This window comes from Panthera leo, chromosome D2 (genome assembly GCF_018350215.1).
Source record: "Panthera leo isolate Ple1 chromosome D2, P.leo_Ple1_pat1.1, whole genome shotgun sequence".
In the NCBI taxonomy this organism is placed as follows: Eukaryota; Metazoa; Chordata; class Mammalia; order Carnivora; family Felidae; genus Panthera; species Panthera leo.
In genome coordinates this window covers 18,346,285-18,364,446 of record NC_056689.1, presented here as the reverse complement: position 1 = coordinate 18,364,446, position 18,162 = coordinate 18,346,285, and the positions used below count along the sequence as shown (strand labels likewise).

At 50.9% G+C, this 18,162-nt stretch overlaps 2 protein-coding genes across 5 annotated transcripts in view; one reads left to right on the top strand and one right to left on the bottom strand.

The window, feature by feature from the left end:
• TAF5L (TATA-box binding protein associated factor 5 like) overlaps positions 1-2,049 on the bottom strand; it is a 32,229-nt gene extending 30,180 nt beyond the window's left edge. The window contains exon 1 of one of the 2 annotated variants that reach the window (XM_042907771.1): positions 1,964-2,049. The gene's annotated coding sequence lies outside the window, so the exon portion shown is untranslated. The remainder of the gene's footprint in view (positions 1-1,963) is intronic. The other variant, XM_042907772.1, reaches the window with a different exon arrangement.
• A 217-nt stretch (positions 2,050-2,266) lies between these two features.
• The window catches only part of URB2 (URB2 ribosome biogenesis homolog), a 28,410-nt gene continuing 12,514 nt past the window's right edge, over positions 2,267-18,162 (top strand). For 2 of the 3 annotated variants that reach the window (XM_042907767.1, XM_042907769.1), the window contains exons 1-6: positions 2,267-2,397; positions 4,148-4,286; positions 6,263-6,439; positions 7,614-10,935; positions 15,141-15,301; positions 17,177-17,287. In XM_042907767.1, the coding sequence (XP_042763701.1) occupies positions 4,161-4,286; positions 6,263-6,439; positions 7,614-10,935; positions 15,141-15,301; positions 17,177-17,287 (3,897 nt within the window). In that variant the 5' untranslated portion in view covers positions 2,267-2,397; positions 4,148-4,160. Of the gene's footprint in view, positions 2,398-2,454; positions 2,521-4,147; positions 4,287-6,262; positions 6,440-7,613; positions 10,936-15,140; positions 15,302-17,176; positions 17,288-18,162 lie in introns of those variants that run through there. The other variant, XM_042907768.1, reaches the window with a different exon arrangement.

Genomic DNA, 18,162 nt, shown 5'->3' with positions numbered 1-18,162 from the left:
TGGAAACTCAGGTCACCTGGCTTCAGGGCCTGGGCCCCGACCCTTTACAATGTCCTGCTGCCCAAGAAGGTTCCACATGAAAACAGAGGCTTCTTGACAACAGTGAAGGCTTCCCAGTTGCTCGTTGAGAGAATGGTCAGAACTGCTACCTGGGAAGCTGCCCCTCACACGCAAGGAGGCTGGAAACGACTTCCAGTAGCATCCACTGGGTGATGTTGGTTTAACAGAGGACCGCTAGGGCTCCCTTCCAGCTAAGACCAATCATCCAAACCAGAACCCCTTCCCTTTCTCCTGGGATGTCCTTCACAGGTGTTACGAAGGACATTTGTTTGTAAGAACAAAACCCCCCAAACCAGTTACTGAGCGGTTGAGGCCTTCACCTAGCTTCACAGGGACAGAAGCACATGTAAACCTCACATTTATAGGCAGGAGCAACAAAATCATTCCAAGACACAAGAACCTGATTTATTGTCTGATGATGAAGAAAAAGCACTCAAAGCAAGCCCACCCATTGGCTTCCTAGTTTAACACTGCATTTTCAGAGGCAAGAAGGATTTGTAATTGGCAAAGCAAATCAAAGTTAGCAGGCTTCACATTTTACACGAAGAATTTAGGCCCACAAGGAATCTAAAAGGTATTCTCCCCAAAAGGAAATGACAATAGCTACTACTTAGTGCTTTCTATATGTCAGGCATTTTCACATTCCTTATTCCTTTTTTTGGGGGGGGGGGCACCCTTTAAGAGACCTACTTTTAAGTTATCAGTCCTCACCTCGTTTTACAGAAGAGGAAGCTAAGGCTCAAAGAGGTTACATGGTTTCAACCTTAGGTCTACAGGGTCATCAAGCGCCATCCACTGCTTGAAGTTTCTCGGAAGTTTAAAGATGTGGCACAAACTCCCTTTCCTACTCTCACTTTCAAGCAGGGCTGTGAGCATGGGGGAACGGCCGCCGTGTCCTCCCACCCCACAACTCAGGTAGGTCACGCACTTGTATCACCTAAGAGCAGACAAACTCCACCCTCACTGCTCCTCCGGACACGGCACCCAACTGCTTGTTCGCGGGAGTCCCCATTCCAAGATTTCAATCTGCAAGGTCAGAGTTTAGGTAATTGAAGACGAACGCCGCATGGGATTGGCAGACTTACCTTCTGATCCCAGAACCACACAAGCTGCGAGATCCGCAGTATAACGACACTTTCACAACTGATGGGAGAACTGCATGAAGCTTTCAAGTCCTCCACTTCCGCTAAGTCTAAAATGACACCCACTATTTCTAACCATCAACTGACTTCGGACCGACGCCTCCCCTGATACATTTTCAAAAAGCCCTGGCTGGAGCTTCGCGAGTACCGCCTAAGCGCACAAACCTCTTGCTGTCATGAGTTAAGCAGCCTCAAAGGCAGCCTTGCAGGTCGGTATCCTCCAGCAGCAACTAGTCTAACTCGAGATCGCCCCCCTGTCACACGCAGAGGTCGATTTCACACCCGGCCACCCGCAAGCACCATGTGCGAAGTTTAATCGTGAGTTCGGCCAAAAGGCATTTCCTTTTTCCTTAAATGAAAAGGAGATGCGGACCTGTGCTCCTGCCCCGGCTGCCCAGCGCTCAGGACCCCTTCCCGGCGGGTGCCCGGCAGCCGCCCCGGCGGGACCCACCCCGAGCAGGAACGCGGAGCCCTCCAGGTGTAGCTGCCGACTGCAGGCCACGCCGCCCGCGGCCGCCTGGGACTCGCAGGCCGAGGGCGGAGGCGCGGCCGCCGCGCCCGCGCACAGCCGGCCCCGCCCGCCCGCCCCGCCCCCACCGCCCCGCCGGCGGGAGCTGCGGGCGCGCGCCCCGCCTAGGCCTCGCCGCGCGCCGCCGCGCCGCCGCCCGCGCGCCCTCCCTCCCGGCCCCCGCCCGCCCGCGCGCGCGCTCGGCTCGCGACCCCCTCCCCCGGCCCTCCCCGCCCGCGCGCCCCGCACTCACTGAACATCCCAGGCGGCTCCGGCTCCTCCCGCCGCCGCCGCCTCCGGGATCGGGTTGCTTCCGCCTCCGTCGTCTCTGCCGCAGGGTCTCGCTCCGACGGCCGGCTCAGCCGGGCCCCCGCGCCCCGCGCCCTGCCGCCCCCGCGGCGGCGGCTATGGGCGGCCGCTCCATGACTGACTGACACGGAGCGGGCCGCGGGCTGGGCCGCTCGGGCCTCCAACGCGCAACCGTCTCCACCAATGGGCGAGGCGCCTCGGCGCTCTGCTGGCGATGCCTGGCGTGCGCGCCGCCCCGCCCCGCCGCGCCGCCGTCGTCGGGCGGAAGGAGCGCGGGGGCCGGTCCCACGTGGTGGGCCAGTCCGGGAGTCCGGACCTGTGGCCGCTTCCACGGTGCTGCGCCCCGGCCCGCCGTCCCTAAGCGGGGCTGGCCGCCAGGTGAGCTCCTTAACCTGGGGACTGCCCTCCGGCCGCGCCGCCGCCCTGCTCGGGGCGGGGCGGGAGGTGAGCTTCCCTGGGGGCGTCCTCCAGGTGTGCCCCTCACCGAGGGCCGGCCCCGAGGTGAGCCTCCCCCGCGGGGCGGGCGCTACGCCCCGGCCCGCCGTCCCTATCCGGGGTTGGCCTCGAGGTGGGCTCCTTAAGCGGGGAGGGTCCTCCGCCCCGGGTCCGTCCCCGCGCCGCGGACAGCGAGCGCTGCGGAGAGCCGCCGGGGCTCGCTCCTTCGGCAGCCCCTTACGTCGCTCCTCGCTCCTCTCTGGGTCTCCTTGCTTGCTTTCATGATGCGCCGCGGGGTTCCGAGTGTGGCCGCGCTTAAGCTCCCTTTGCGTGGGTACTAACACGGTTTCGCGTGCGGCCTGGTGGTCTTCACGCCCCCTCGCGTAGGCCGCCGGATGGCACCGGGAGCGGAAAGTTGGTAGCCTCCGGGAGGGTCTTTGTAACCAATTCTGCCAACACTTTTTAAGTACTTTGTAGCTGGTACGTTGGCTTTCTGACACACTGAAGTTACAAGTAAGTTCTTCTTTGGGCACGTGTGGACCTCTTGACAGTTTGGGAAAACTGACAGCGCTTGACTCTTCTGTTCTCTAATAGAGGGAAGGATGCTGTGCTGATATTAGTGTCCTTCCCGTGGTGGTCGCTCATTCCTTGTATAATTCTGAAGGTAGGTCTGTAGGATTTCAGGCTCCGTAGATTGAAGAAATACAAGTGATCCAGCCCTTGGCATAGCAAATTCTTTCCCTTTGGTAGTATGTCAGAATCATGAAACTGCGATTGTTTTTGTTTTTGTTTTTTGGTATTGTCCTATTTTGATTTTATTTACAATATTTTAATTTCAGTACCGAGTAGGAAAATGGTTCACTTTTGAGGAACTTGTTTTCTTGTGTATAATGAATATGACTTAATGTGATAGGTTTCCGCCTTTTTTTTTTTTTTTTTTTTTTTTTTTAATGACGTTTAGGAAACTCAAAGCTATATTTACTTCAGGCTTATGGAATTATAGCTGGTCAGTATGCTTGCTTTCCCTTATAATTTTCTTATATCTCATTTTTATAGTTTCAGTTGTGTAACTGTATCGAGTCTTTGGAAGCAGAGCATGTCTATAAGCTTACATGTATATAAACAGAATAAAGTTACAGTGGAAAGTTACTGTTGCAGCTGAAATAACAGTACATCTGTTGGGACTGGTTTTATACTATATTTCTTTTCTACTTGGTGAAATATTTTCTCCAAAGATTGCTTATTTCTCTCTCTAAACTAGTGGAGCTTGTCATATAGGTGATAGTCATATCGATGATACATAGTTGCAGGTGATTTATGCAGACATTTTCAGTCTAAAACCTCTCGTGAATCTCCTTTCACAAATAATTTGAATACTTTGGGTTTTGCCCGGTTGTATTCCTGCACATTCACATCGGAGGATATGATGTTTGATCACAGCAGGAATACTGGTACATGTGTGAGTGTAATTCTTTTTATGCCTGCTTTTGTCAGAATTTCCCCCGGAAAATTCATGGGCTAAAGCATTTTATGTATAGCTTTATGCCCAATAACTCTGTTGATATATTTTAGTTCATTAAAATTTTTTTTCAAGGAATATGTATTATGTAGATAATAAGATACATGATGTTCTTTTTTTGGTGCCTATTGAGTTTGGCCTTAATACAGTATTTTTTTCCATTTTAAATTTTAGATAAAGTGTAGCAATGGCTGCTATTTATTCTGGCATTTCCTTTAAGCTCAAAAGCAAGACAACTTCTTGGGAAGATAAACTAAAACTAGCTCATTTTGCTTGGATTTCCCACCAGTGCGTTCTTCCAAATAAAGAGCAAGTAAGTTTAATGTGAAATTTACCTTTTTGTTTACTACTAAAAAGAACAGTCACTTATATAAATTATGTGTTGAAATTTAACTAAAATTTAAAAAGAAAAAAGGTCGGAAAATAAAACGTGGTTAGAGGTTAAAAGTAATATCAGTAAAAAAAATGAATGAGTCAAATATTTCATTAACAGAGATTTTCTGTTACAAAGTCAGTATTTTTTTGTGTGTGTTTAGAAACTCCTCTTAGAGAGGGAAAGAGCCAAACCATAAGAGCCTCTTAAAAACTGAGAATAAACTGAGGGTTGATGGGGGGTGGGAGGGCGGGGAAAATGGGTGATGGGCATTGAGGAGGGCACCTGTTGGGATGAGCACTGGGTGTTGTATGGAAACCAGTTTGACAATAAATTTCATATTAAAAAAAAAAAAAGAAACGCCTCTCATATTTCAAATCAACTATATGCATCAGTGAACGAATTGGGAACTGGGTTACAAAAATTAGGATCCGAGTCTGTAGGTAGCTGCATTTGTTTGTGAATCCAAGGTAATGCTCCATAAGCAACTGCTTTTTGGTGATTTGTTAAACAGCTTTGGAATTTGACCCGGTGGGAAGTAGAGAAGCTTTAGTATCTGTAGTAAGCCATTCTAGAAGTAGATTAGGAACCAAGAAAGGCAGGTCTTGTTAACATTTTTCAAGCTTATTTGGCAAAAAACAAACAAACAAAAATCCTGTTAATATACTAGAGACACCAGGATGTTGAACTCATGAAATTGTGTTAACACACACCCATGTGCTAGTATTAAAGAAGACAGAACAAAATGCATCAAAGATGGGTTACATCTATTAAGATGATGATGAGGTCCAGGAGGTAGAGCGCTCTCACATCCGGTGGGTTCTAAATTTGGCTGCACCTGAGAATCATCTTAGCAGCTTGATAGTCACCTGGCAGGTGCTACCCAGGGTGAGCCGAAGGCGGAAGTAGCAGTGGCGGTTGGATCAAGGTCTCCGTAGTCTTATGCTGAGAACTATTTTCCCCTTTAGCATCTGTCACTGTTCATACTGTTACAACATTTCTCCTGTCATGACCTGAGGCCTCACCCCTTTGATGAACATGTTACAGTAATGGAAACTATGCATGTCTGACCCCCCCCCCCCTTTCATAAAGCACCCCGTGCATTATTTCGCAGAAGACCGTCTCCGTCTTCTGGATGAGGTAAATAGACCTAGAGGTTTTACAGGTAACGTGGGAAAGCCAGGACACAAACCTCTGCCTTTTGACTCTGTTTTTGCTTCTGGGTGTGATTCATTTTGAGTGGCCATTCTGAGCAATTGTTGTGCTTCTAACTTTTGAAATTTAGCATAACTCGAGAAGAGTTAGAAGAAACTGTTTAGAGTTTCACTTGAAACTTTTTATTGGCCTCAAATGAAGACAAAATTAGTTTTTTCTGTTTTTATTATTTTATTTATTTATTTATTTATTTACTTTTTTTTTTTTTTGAGAGAGAGTGAGCAAGCAGGGGAGAGGGGCAGAAGGGGAGAGAGAGAGAATCCCAAGCAGGCTCCCTTCTCAGCACGGAGCCCGACCCTGGGATCATGACCTGGGCTGAAATCTAGAGTTGGACGCTCAACCAACTGAGCCACCCAGGTGCCCTTAGTTTTTCTTTTTATTGTTTTCTGTAATAATAAGCATTTTAAGTTACTAGGACATTCTATTATATATAAAATAATATTACTAAAGGTAGGTTTTATTTTATTTTTTTTAATTTTTTATTTTTTTTCAATACATGGAGTTTATTGTCAAATTGGTTTCCATACAACACCCAGTGCTCATCCCAAAAGGTGCCCTCCTCAATACTAAAGGTAGGTTTTAAAAGACAGCTTTTTCTCTGGCAATTGGATTTGGTTATACGTGGAACATCCTTATAAATGTTCAGCATCTTTCTTGGTAAGAAAATATATATTTTCAGAGCATATTTCTTCCAAATTCAGGTATTACTTGATTGGGCAAGACAGTCATTGGTTGCATTTTATAAGAAAAAACTTGAACTGAAAGAAGACATTGTTGAAAGGCTTTGGATCTATATAGATAATATTCTACACAGCAGAAAACTGCAGAATCTCCTCAAGAATGGAAAGACAATTAACCTTCAGATTTCCCTAGTCAAGGTGATTATCTGTTTCCTGTGTTATCTTGTGTGTGTTAACGTGCATCTCTTGATTTCTGTTAATGCTGTAGGCTCATTTATTTTGGGGTTAATTATTCAAGATATAGGAAGTATCAAGGTAGAGAAAGACGAGAAGGAAATAATATTACTAGAATTTTAGTATACTTATACTAAATATACTTATCGAATGCGTTTTCTATGCTCTACACTGTGCTAAGCACTTTGTGTTATTTAATGTTAAAGGGAAGCTTAGAACTATTTCAGGGTAGTGGTCGATTACCTTTTCTTAATTAATTTTAAAGAGTGAGCAAGCAAGCGGGGGAGAGTGATGGTGGTGGCGGGAAGGGGAGGGGGATGAATCTTAAGCAGGCTCCACACTCAGCACAGAACCTGACGTAGGGCTTGATTCCACGACCCTGGGATTGTGACGTGAGCCGAAATCAAGAGTCAGACACTCAACCCACTGAACCACCCAGGGGCCCTGATGACCTTTTTTTTTTTTTTTTTTTAACTTTTTTTTATGTTTATTTTTGAGAGAGAGAGTGAGTGCGAGCACGGGAGGGGCAGAAAGAGAGGGAGACACAGAATCTGAAGCAGGCTCCAGGCTCCGAGCTGTCAGCAAAGAGCCCGACGCGGGGCTTGAACTCAAAAACCGTGAGATTATGACCTGAGCCGAAGTTGGATGCTTAACCAACTGAGCCAGGCACCCCTCTGCTTTTCTCTTTTAAGAGTACCTTTTGCTTTTTTTTTTTTTTTTTTTAATATAAAGTGTAATTGTAAAAACGTATTTCGGACCATAGGATCATAGTCCAAAGCCACTGTCCATCCACGTATAACTTCTAAGCTGAATTTGAGGCTTAGGATATAAGGAAAAGTAATCTTCGGAGTTCAAGTCTTATGAAAAACAAGCTCTTTAGAAGGGACAGCAGAATTACAAAGGCACCGATCCCTTTTCTGAATTTATATTGGTAGGAGATGGCTGTGTGAAGGACTTAAAACAGGTACTCTGCCGTCCTTTGGCGCAGTAAGCGAATGTCAAGTTGATTTAGATACGGTGATCTGGGGATTTCCTCCTCCTCAAGATAAGGACAAAGAGTGAGTCCACTGATTCAGTTGTCTTCTTCTTGTGTGTGGGTGGGTGTCGTAATGAGTTTTCTTGCTTTTTTAACGCTCAGATCATAAACGAGAGGATAGCTGACTTCTCTCCTTTGGGATCCCAAAGAAGTATGTGTGCCGTGCTGAGCTGTTGCCAGGGCATCCTCTCGACACCCGCCCTCGCCGTCATCTACACGGCTAGACAGGAGCTGTTAGTGGCGCTGCTAAGCCAGCTGTGCTGGTTGGCCTGTAGGCAGCCAGAAGGAGCCGGGGTCGCCCAGTTATTCGAAGTCATTCACCTGGCGCTTGGCCGCTACCTCTTGATCCAGCAGCAGCAAGTCAACCCACGACGAGCCTTTGGCGAGGTGACCGGGCACTTGCTCCAGCCCTGCCTGGTCCTGAGGCACTTACTCTCGGGGGGCCCGTGGGCACAGGCCGGCCAGGGCCAGCTGCGGCAGGCGCTGAGCCGGGATGTGAAGAGTCAGATTGAGGCCGTGCTTCGAGGTGGGGTCTTTCAGCCCGAGTTGCTCTCGTCCTATAAAGAGGAGCTCTTGGACCAGCAGCGAGGCGATGCGAAGATAGGGGCCCTGAAGAATGTTCTCGCTCCTACGGACACTGTGATTGCCAGGCTGGTGGAGACGGGCTACTGTGAACCGTCACTGCATGCTGCCGTTGTAGCCAACTCAGTGGCCTTGCTGTATAAGCTCTTTCTGGACTCTTACTTCAGGGAGGGGAATCAGCTTCTCTGCTTCCAGGTGCTCCCCAGGCTGTTCGGCTGCTTGAGGATCGCACAGCTGCACGAGGAGCACCTGGCCGCCCTGGCCGCATCGGATTGGACCTCAGAACTGCTGGTTGTGGAACAGCTGCTGACCTCGGTGGCCCACAGCGGTATCTACAACATCGCCGCCGACAGGATCCGGCACGGAGAGGCTCAGTTCCGCTTTTACCGCCGTCTGGCCGAGCTGCTGACAAACCATTCCCAAGCGTCCGTGCCGGCCTGGTTCCGCTGCCTCAAGGCTTTGACGTCTCTGAATCATCTGGTTTTGGAGCCGGACCTCGACGACCTGTTGGCTTCAGCTTGGATCGATGCAGAAGTGACAGACTCTCGAACGAAAAAAGCACAGGAGGCGCTTCTTCACACCCTCTTCCAGACTTACGCGAAGCTCCGACAAGTGCCACGGCTGTTTGAGGAGGTTTTGGGGGTGATCTGCCGCCCGGCCGCCGAGGCCCTGAGGCAGCCCGTGCTGGCCGCGGGCCCCTCCCGGGTGCTCTGCGAGTGCCTCCTGGAGTTGCCTCCGAGTCAGATCTTGGACACGTGGTCGCTCGTGCTGGAGAAGTTCCAGTCTTTGGTCTTGCCTTATTTGCGGGGCGATGCCGACATGGCCTTGAAGTCGCTGTCCCTGAGCTCACTGCTGCACTGCATCATGTTCAACATGAGGAGCCTGGACGGCAGCACGCCTCTGCCCGTCATCAGGCGGATGCAGCGCACCATGGAGAGGATGCTCCGGGAGCTCGTGAAGCCCCTGCTGGACCTTCTCCTGGACCCCCCGGGCCCGGAGCTTGAGCTCTGGCTGCAGAAGGTCAGTGACTCTGCACTCCTGCTCTCTTACACTTGGGCCCAGGTCGACACCATGCTCAGCATGAACTGCAGCCAGTATCGCTCTGTGTCTGGGGCTCTTACGGACATTGCTGTGGAGACCGCAGACCTCCCCTCGTTGCTCCCCGGTGTAGAAACGCACCACTGGAAGAAGATAGAAAAGTTTGTGGCTCGGTTTGACTCTCTCAGCAGGTATTGCTTAGAACAGCTCTACCTGCAGAAAATGAAAAGGACTTTAATGCAAACTAGTTTCCGGTCTGAGGAAGCTCTCTGCACTCTGAGGCGTGATGCTGCCTACATTCTTGGGTCTGGCAGAGAAAGCTTGAATCGGAGGACGACCGCCTCCTGGGATGGCCAGGTGGGGACAGTGAGTGCACTCACGTACCCCGTAGCGCACTGGCACTTGATCGTGTCGAATCTCACAATTTTAATATCCTATCTTTGTCCGGATGATGTGCGATCCCTGGCCAGTGTGCTGCTGAGAACTTTACCGACGAGCAAAGCCCAGGAGGTCTCAGCAGAAGAAGAGGCAGACCTCACACTTGAAAGAATATCCAGTGCCGTCCTTCACAGCCCTCTCTTTCCGGAAATGCAGCCCCTCCATTCTGCTTTCTTAATGCGCCTGTCCGAAGGCTGTGCGGGCATCCTGTGTTCTGGGGCCCAGGGTGACCCGAGTCTTCTCAGTCAGCAGCTGCCCTGGCTCTTTGAAAAGGAGCACATGGGTGTGGCTCTTTGGGAAAACAGATTTGCAAAAGTTGGACCCGAAGGTGTAGAACCAAAAGGAGAAACTGCCCAAAACTTACTATCCTTGGTCAAGAGTGGCTTCCCAATTCAGCTGGAGGGAGAACAATTAGAGAGCATCCTGGGATTGTTGGAAGTTATTTCTGCTCTGCAACTGGACAGCCTCTCGACTCCCTATCACGTGCATTACTTTCTTCTGTTACTGTCCGTGGCCGTCACCAGGCTGGGGAGCTCCTGCCCCTCCTCACTGACCCTCAGGTTTCTGAAGACTTGCTACCGGCTTCTTGGCCACCTGCAGAGAGGGAAAGGTGCCCGCTCAGTCCTCAAGACCATGTACGCCAGTGAGATTTTCGAGATCATGCTGACCTCCTCGTTCAGAGCCAGTAGTAGATTTTCTGTTGCTGCGGATGACCCCTCCTGGTTGGAATTCCTCCAACTGACAGGGACATTGTTGGAACAGCTACTGCAGATGCTTATCCAGATGAAGCTCAGCCTGGTGCTCAATTTTGGGAAAATCATTGCATTCCTCTGCAAACTGTCCACCGAAGCACCGTCAGGCAAGCAGGTGGAAAACCAGAATCCTCTGGGCCAGCAGCTCCTTCTGGTGTCTCTAACCAAGTTGTGCCAAGTCCTGGGGCCTTTGGTCAAAGAGCGGAGGCAGCACCATGAGGCCTCAGAAGCGCTGCCTGAGCTGCTGCAGAAGGCCGTTGTCCAGACAGGAGCCGTGCTGCAACTGTGCTGGGCACGCGGGGCCCGGGGCCAGCGCCTTCCCTCCGCCTTCATCTCGTCGGTCAGCACGCTCTTGGAGGCGGATGTGGGCCAGCGCTCCGGGCACGGGGCCCAGGGTTCCCAAATGACTGGCGAGATGCTGACCTCCCATACCGCCTTCTACCAGAATGTTTACTCTCAGCTGCTGTCAGGGTTACCGGCCCTTGCAGGAGACCAGCAGTCTTTCCAGGCGGCCATGCGGTTTTTAACTCTGTTCTTTTTGGCCCCAGAACTCCATCCCAAGAAGGATTCTGTTTTTGCCTCCGTGTTTCATTCTGTGACGAAAGTTCTGGCAGGTAAGGTATTTTCTCTTGAGCTAATTCTGTACCATAGAGCTTTTGGTAAAAGCTGGTAAGCCACCAGCAAGGTGAGTGCCCCTTCCCCCCCCCCCCCCCCCACTCCCGTGGAGCAGCTGTTCACTGTGGAAGGTACATGCTGTGGGCAGTGAGAAAATCCCCCCACTGCCCCGCTCCCAGGAACTCATGTCCAGTGTCTGCATTCTCTGTCCATATAAAGCTCACAGTTCTGTTTTCTACACAGATTGCGGCCTTCTAGGTATGTTGTTTGACATCTTAGCTTTTTACTTATTTGGGGGATTGTTCTGGTTTATAGTTTTGAAATCTGTTACTCTTTATCTTTTTTACCTTTTATCTGTCCTGGCCCTGATGGTTAACATATAAATTTCATTCTTGGTAGGCTTCCCCGTGTCCAATCTCCACTGCCATCTTTAGTAACCGAAGGCGACGTTAAGCCAAGTCAAAGAAAAAACCGCAAATAATTTATAGGGAACCTCACAAAATTCCTCGAGGCAGTTCAGTGAACTTCCACCCCTGGGTCTCAGTGTGATGCCTGGCCATCATCGGGCTGCGGGTGCTAATTGGGCGGGAGCTTAGCTGTCTTCACGGTCTTTTAGTTTGATGTCATCCTCCTGGGCCAGCCAGTCAAGACCACAGACCTCGTAACGGCTGTGTGCAGAAGCATCTGATAGCTGCTGTCCCCGAGGTCGAAGGGCCACCTCTGTCTCTGTTTCAGGTTGGCGTGGGTTGGTTTTCTTTTGGTTTTGTTACCGAGGGTCGGGGTTAGTTAGGGTAGTCCTTAGAGGTGAGACTGGGGAGCGTGTCGGCCGGGCGTAGCCCCCAGAAGGCATGCCGACTTCTGTGTCCCGGAGGAAAAGCTGTGACAGGCGGGAGGGAGCCGCAGCTGGGGCTGCAGGCGTGATCAGACACAAAAGCGTTTAGTAGGACCTTGTAGGAAGCGGAGCCGCCCGGACCAGTGCCAGAACTGGAGTGTTGAGGCCAGAATAACACTGCCGTTGTCTCCCTTTCAATAGCCTCTCTGTCCCTGCCTTGATTGTGGATTGACTGAAAAGGCTTTGGTGTCACATGTTCTATCTTATTCTGTCAGCGATTCTTTTAGGGAACGGTGTTCACCTTAGGGGAGGCTAGAATTTTAGTCTTTGACGAACACTGGTTACAGTGTCCTAAGTGAGTGATCCAAGAAATGGCAGCGCGTGGCCTGAAGCTCTGGCCCCTCTTCCCCTTTGTTATACAGAATATCGTGTGTGTCTCTTTCCCTCCAACCCTCTCGACCTGAGGGGGACTCGAGGTCCTGACCGTGTGTCCCTGGACTTGAGGGTTAGAACCCCAGGGACAGAGCCTCTGTTGTGGCAATCGGGGGACCGAGGCCGCCTGCCCCACTGTCCCTCAGACCGCAGGCTCAGGCGTTGCTGTTGGGTCCGGGCCTCCTCTCCTTGAGCTGCTAGACTTTGTCTAGAAGAGGGACTGGAGTGAGAGGTCTGGAAGGAGTGTCTACTGAGGGCTGCCTCAATTCAGTTATGAGAAACCGTCGCTTTTACAAATGCTCCATACACACGTGGAACCACATCCTACTCTGGAGATGAATGCGGTGTTGATTTTTTTTTTTTTTAAGTTTATTTGTTTTGAGAGAGAGAGAATGCGGGTGCGCACAAGGGAGGGGCAGAGAGAGAGAGAATCCCAAGCAGACTCCACTGGTCGGCGCAGGGCCCTCTGCGGGGCTCGATTTCACGAACTGTGAGATCATGACTGGAACTGAAACCAAAAGTCGAACGATTAACCGACTGTGCCACCCCCGTGCCCCTGCAGTGTTGATTTTGACCTGCGTAATCAAGTAAGCAGGTGTTTACACAGATCGCAGAACGGTGCAGCATTCTCCGGGACCCCGGACCTGGGGACCGTGGGTTAGAGCGTGTGCGGGCAAACCGTCAGAAAGCAGTGGCCTTCGAAGAGTAGGTGGGGTAGGCGGAGACGGTGGGGGTGCTGATGCCGAGCCCTCCGCACGGCAGATGCCCCGCGCTGCTCTTTCCTTCATTTGCCAACCACAGGAGTTGGTGCGGTTCTGCCCATTTCACTGGTGAGGGAATGGAGGTTCGGAGAGCTCAGGGGTCCAGGATCTTACACCTTGTTGGACGCTGGGGCTGAGGTCTTTATCCATCAAAGCCTGTGGTCCCCTCCACCCCTGATGCCTATGTAGTGAGCGAAGACTGGGAAAGTATTCTGGCAATGTGGAATAGTCTGTGAGCCAAAATGTGGCTGGGAAGGTAGGCTGGGTTCAGATTATAGAGGGCCTTGAATGCCCTGACCTGGGGGACCAGTCTGCCGTGGCGACATCAGAAGGCCTTCCCACGTTAAGTGGGAAGCAGCCTGATGATTGCGACAGGCAGACCCGGAAGTTTGGAGTTCTTTTCATGTCTCTAAAAGTGCCATGCCGCTCCTGTGTCCCTGCTGATTTTGTAAAAGAATATGGGAACACCTTGTTTCATGGCACTTTTCTTTTTTTTTTTTTAACATTTATTTATTTTTGAGAGAGAGAGACACACACACACACAGAGCACGAGTGGGGGAGGGGCAGAGAGAGAGAGGGAGACACAGAAGCTGAAGCAGGCTCCAGGCTCTGAGCTCTCAGCAGCACAGATCCTGATGCAGGGCTCGAACTCACAGATGGAGAGATCATGACCTGAGCCGAAGTCGGACGCTTAACCGACTAAGCCCCCCAGGCACCCCCCGTCATTGCACTTTTCTTAAAAAAAAAAATTTTTTTTAAATGTTTATTCATATTGAGAGAGAGAGATCATAAGCGGTGGAGGGACAGAGAGAAAGAGAGACAAACTGAAGCAGGCTACAGGCTCTAAGCTGCCAGCACAGAGCCCAATGTGGGGCTTGAACTCAGGAGCTGCAAGATCATGACCTGAGCTGAAGTTGGATGCCCAACCTACTGAGCCACCCAGGCGCCCTCCCTCATTGCAGTTTTCTTAATTGAACTTCACAGATACTCCCATTTTTCATAGTGTGCAGGTTTGTGGCGACCTTGCTTGAGCAAGTCTGTTGGCACCATTTTTCCAACAGCATTTGCTCACTTCATGACTGTCACATTTTGGTAAATCTTGCAATATTTCAAACTTATTTTGTTGTTACATTTGTTATGATGATCTGTGATCAGTGATTATGACTCACTGAAAGCTCAGATGGTGGTTAGCATTTTTTAGCAAAAAAGTATTTTTAAAAATTTTTTTTTAACATTTATTTATTTTTTGAGAGACAGAGACAAAACATGAGTGGGGGATGGGCAGAGAGAGAGGGAAACACAGAATCCGAAGCAGGCTCCAGACTCAGAGCTGTTAGCACAGAGCCCGACACGGGGCTCGAACTCAGGAACCCTGAGATCATGACCTGAGCCGAAGCCAGATGCTCAACCAACTGAGCCACCCAGGCGCCCCAAAAATATTTTTATCTATTTATTTTAATATATTTTTTTATGCGTATTTAATTTTGAGAGAGAGAGAGAGAGAGAGAGACAGAGTGCAAGTGGGGGAGGGGCAGAGAGAGGGTGACACAGAATCTGAAACAGGCTCCAGGCTCTGAGCTGTCAGCACAGAGCCCGACGCGGGGCTCAAACCCATGAACCGTGAGATCATGACCTGGGCCCAAGTGAGACGCCTAAGCGACTGAGCCACCCGGGTGCCTCACGGAAAAAGTATTTTTAAATGAAGGTATGTGCATCGCATTTTGGACGTAATGGTGTCCACCAAATAGACGACAGCATAGCGGAAACATAATTTTTATCTGTGCCGCGAAACCAGAAAATTCATTGGATTCACTTGATTGCGACCCTTGCTTCCTGGCGGTGATCTGGAGCCAATCCTGTCGTATCTCTGAGGTTTGCCCGTACAAGGAACGTCGAAAAGCACGTAGAGAAAGTAGCAGTCACCCGCGTGCAGAGTCCGGCGTGAAGCACTGCTACCCGCTGTCGTCCTCGACCCCCCGCGCTGTGTGTGCTCTGCACAGGTCAGCCGTGTGCGGGAGAGCGCGGTCACACTGTGCCACACGCCTCACGAGTATTTCCACACCCCTCAAATGGTGACTTTCACCGGCTGGGACCCTGTTCCATCATGTGGTTACTCTGGTGTATTTCACCCGCCCCTTTCCTGTCACATCTTAGCCGTTTGGGTTTCTTTTCTGCACAGATCCTGCAGTTTCGGGTCAGATAATTCAGGACTTGGAGCCTCATTTGGGAGCCTTGTTGACCCAAATGTTAGAAGTTGGGACGACAGAGGACTTGAGGATGGCGATGCGGTATGTTCTCCAAGGGTTAGACGTCAGTAACGTGTGGAAAGGAGATGTGCAGGTGGGTACCCGTTCTCCCTTGTATGGCAGGGGCATAAATGATAATCCGCTCGAAGGGAAAACTTATTCAAGTTGTGGTATCACCCCTGGAAATGAACACGCAAAATCTACCTGGTAGAGACTGGGCCAGGGGGTTTTACGGAGGGAACCGTGGCCTGCAGAGAGGCCTGGGGCCTTAGTGTAAGGGGCCTTAGTTTTCAAAGGGGAACTTTTTCAAAGTACAACTCTGTGTGCTATCATATGAAATATTAAACGTAGCATCCTCGTAATTTTGGCATATAAAAAAGCTAAATTCTGCTCATTCTTTGCTTAAGACATCTCCCGTCATACTGTTTAAAAACTGATTCGGTCACATGGGCCCGATCCCGTTTGAGAATCGCTCTGATCGGCAAGCTGCCCTGCAGTCCTTTGCACTTTGTGTATTTGGTGGTTGCTAATGGAGCCCTGCATTTGCATTTGGCATCACATATTTTGGAGAGCCTCTGCATGGAGCTTACGTGCTGGAATTTCTGCCAAACAGCCGTGTGCACTGGACTGGTCAGCTGTCCCTGCTCGCACAGGAGGAAGAATGCCACAGAGCCAGCCGTGCAGCCCATGCCTTCTGGTTCTGAGCTTTCTCTGCCTCATGAGTGGCTTCTTGACTTGTGGTTGTAATCAGCACACTGGCTTCGGTTTTGATTTGGATGGGAAGAGAGCTGGAGAGGGTAATTGAGGCCACAGAGGGGCAGCGGGAGAGCTCACGTCTCTCGTGCGTGAGCAAGAGGCCCAGGCTGGACCGGGGCCACTGCTATGTGGCCGTGGCACTTGCCCCTCTGGAAGTTTCCATCGTGTGCACGTGCAGCATGATTGGGCCCCAGCGTTGAGAAGGGTCAGTCTCAGTCAGAGGCTGGTTTACAGAGGAGGCAAGACTGGAGGCTGAGCGTTCAGGGCCAGAGAGGATTTGGCTGGGGGGGACGTTGCTATGGAGACAGGGAGGAGGGTGTTGTGTGCGCAGCAGGGCAGAGGTTGTGTGGGTGTGAGAAGGTGGACAGCGAGGGAGGCGCCAGTGGGCAGGCCCTTGGTGGGTACAGGTGGGTGGGAGAGAGGGTGAGGCCCTTTCCATCCTCAAGCAATCAGGAAATAGAGAAGATGAGCGGGGGCAGGGGGCGGGGCTACCTCGGGGTGAGGCAGTGTGTAGGGGCGTGGCTGGTCAGGGCTTGAGAGAGGGAGAGGGAGAGCAAAGGGCAGAGGCCAGAATTGTATGGGTTTGTGGGGCCGCGGGGTTAGGGGAGGAAGGGCCGGCATGAGGCTGAAATCGATGGTGTAAAATGCCAGCCTAGGGTCAGACGTTTGTTGACATAGGCACTCGCTAAAGTGAGTTCCTTTCCCACAGAGTTCCTTCTCCTGGTTTAAAACCATCACCTGTAATTGTAGCACCTAATCTAATGGTTTCACTGTGTCCGTGTTTTCCCCTGGCTCCTCCTTTTCCCCAGGAGCACATACGATTCTTGTACAGGTGACTTACGGCTCGTTGCCTCTTTCCACAACATCTGGACGAGACGAGGTCTGTGTAATTAGGTTGCTGCACCGATCTGTGGCCTTGTTTATTTTACTCTCTTGGTGCCTTTGCCTGCTTGGTTTAGTGAGATGCTACTGCAGAGGCCTCTACTTTGCCACAGTTGGGCTCATCTTCTTTATTTCCTGATTGCTTGAGGGTGGAAAGGGCCTCCCCCTCAGGATTTAGCCTTAAACCAGGTCTGGTCCATGCCCGTGACACCGGGGTGCTAACGGGCCCTGCTGTATCTCTTCAGCGCCCGTGACCCGGCTTCTTCCCAAGATAGACTTGTTAGGAGAGAGCTGGCCGTTTCTGCTAACTTTGTGTTTTTTCCCCCCTCAGGCCACTTTGTCAGCCATCACACTGATCAAGTTGCTCCTGAGCTGCCCACTCGGCGGAGAGAAAGCGAGTCTGTTCTGGTGTGCGAGCCCCCAGATAGTCACGGCTCTGACTGTGAGTCCCCCTGGGTCATGCCCTCTGACTCTTCACCCCTGTTCCTGTAGGCCGCGTTTTGGCTTCTGCCGTCTCTGGCTTTATGCAGAGTGTGTTTCTGGACGCCGCGTCCTGAAGACAGCTGCCGGCAGAGCGGTTTTCTGTCCATGCCCGTGTCGTCCGCGCTGTTGTGTGTCCCCTGCAGATGGGGTGCAGCGGCGGTGTGTAGGCGTGTCGGGGAGCCTCGGGCAGCATTCGGCGGGCGGTACAGGAAGGCACGCGGCGATCAGATGGGGCTCCTGTGGAAGCCTGTTTAAAGTAGATGAGATGAGAAGGAATTGTGGGGCTTTCTTTTGTCCCCACAAATTCTGGGGTCAGTTTAGTGCATTCATTCATTTGCAGGGGTGTGTGTACATTTACAGTGTGTGATACAGTGAGAGGAAAGTGGCTTTATAGAATGGGATAGTAGTGTTGCAGATAGATTATTATCACAGTCGCACCCGATTGTTAGATTTTGGCACCTGGTGGACACGTGGGGCAGTCCCATGACTTTCTGTTTGACCAGCACAAAACCCTCGTCTCGATTGGGACTGTCCCAGTGTTTCTGCCCTCTAGAGTCTCCAGTCACTATCCTTGCACTGGGGTTCAAAAGAGCCGTATCTGTTTCAACATCATCACCCTCTGTAAGTCTCTTGTGCTGCCTGAGAGAATTGGCTTGGGTTAGCACATTCTCAGGGCAGAAGGACCTAAGGAGTGGACTTAATGTTCTGGGTTCTGGTCTGTTGCTTCTTCGTTTTCCTGGGAATCTGCATTTGGTGGGTGACCCTCATCTTTCCCCAGTGCGTGTAGTGGGGACCAGGAGGGAGAGTGACGGCTGGAGGGAAGAGGGGCTCGTG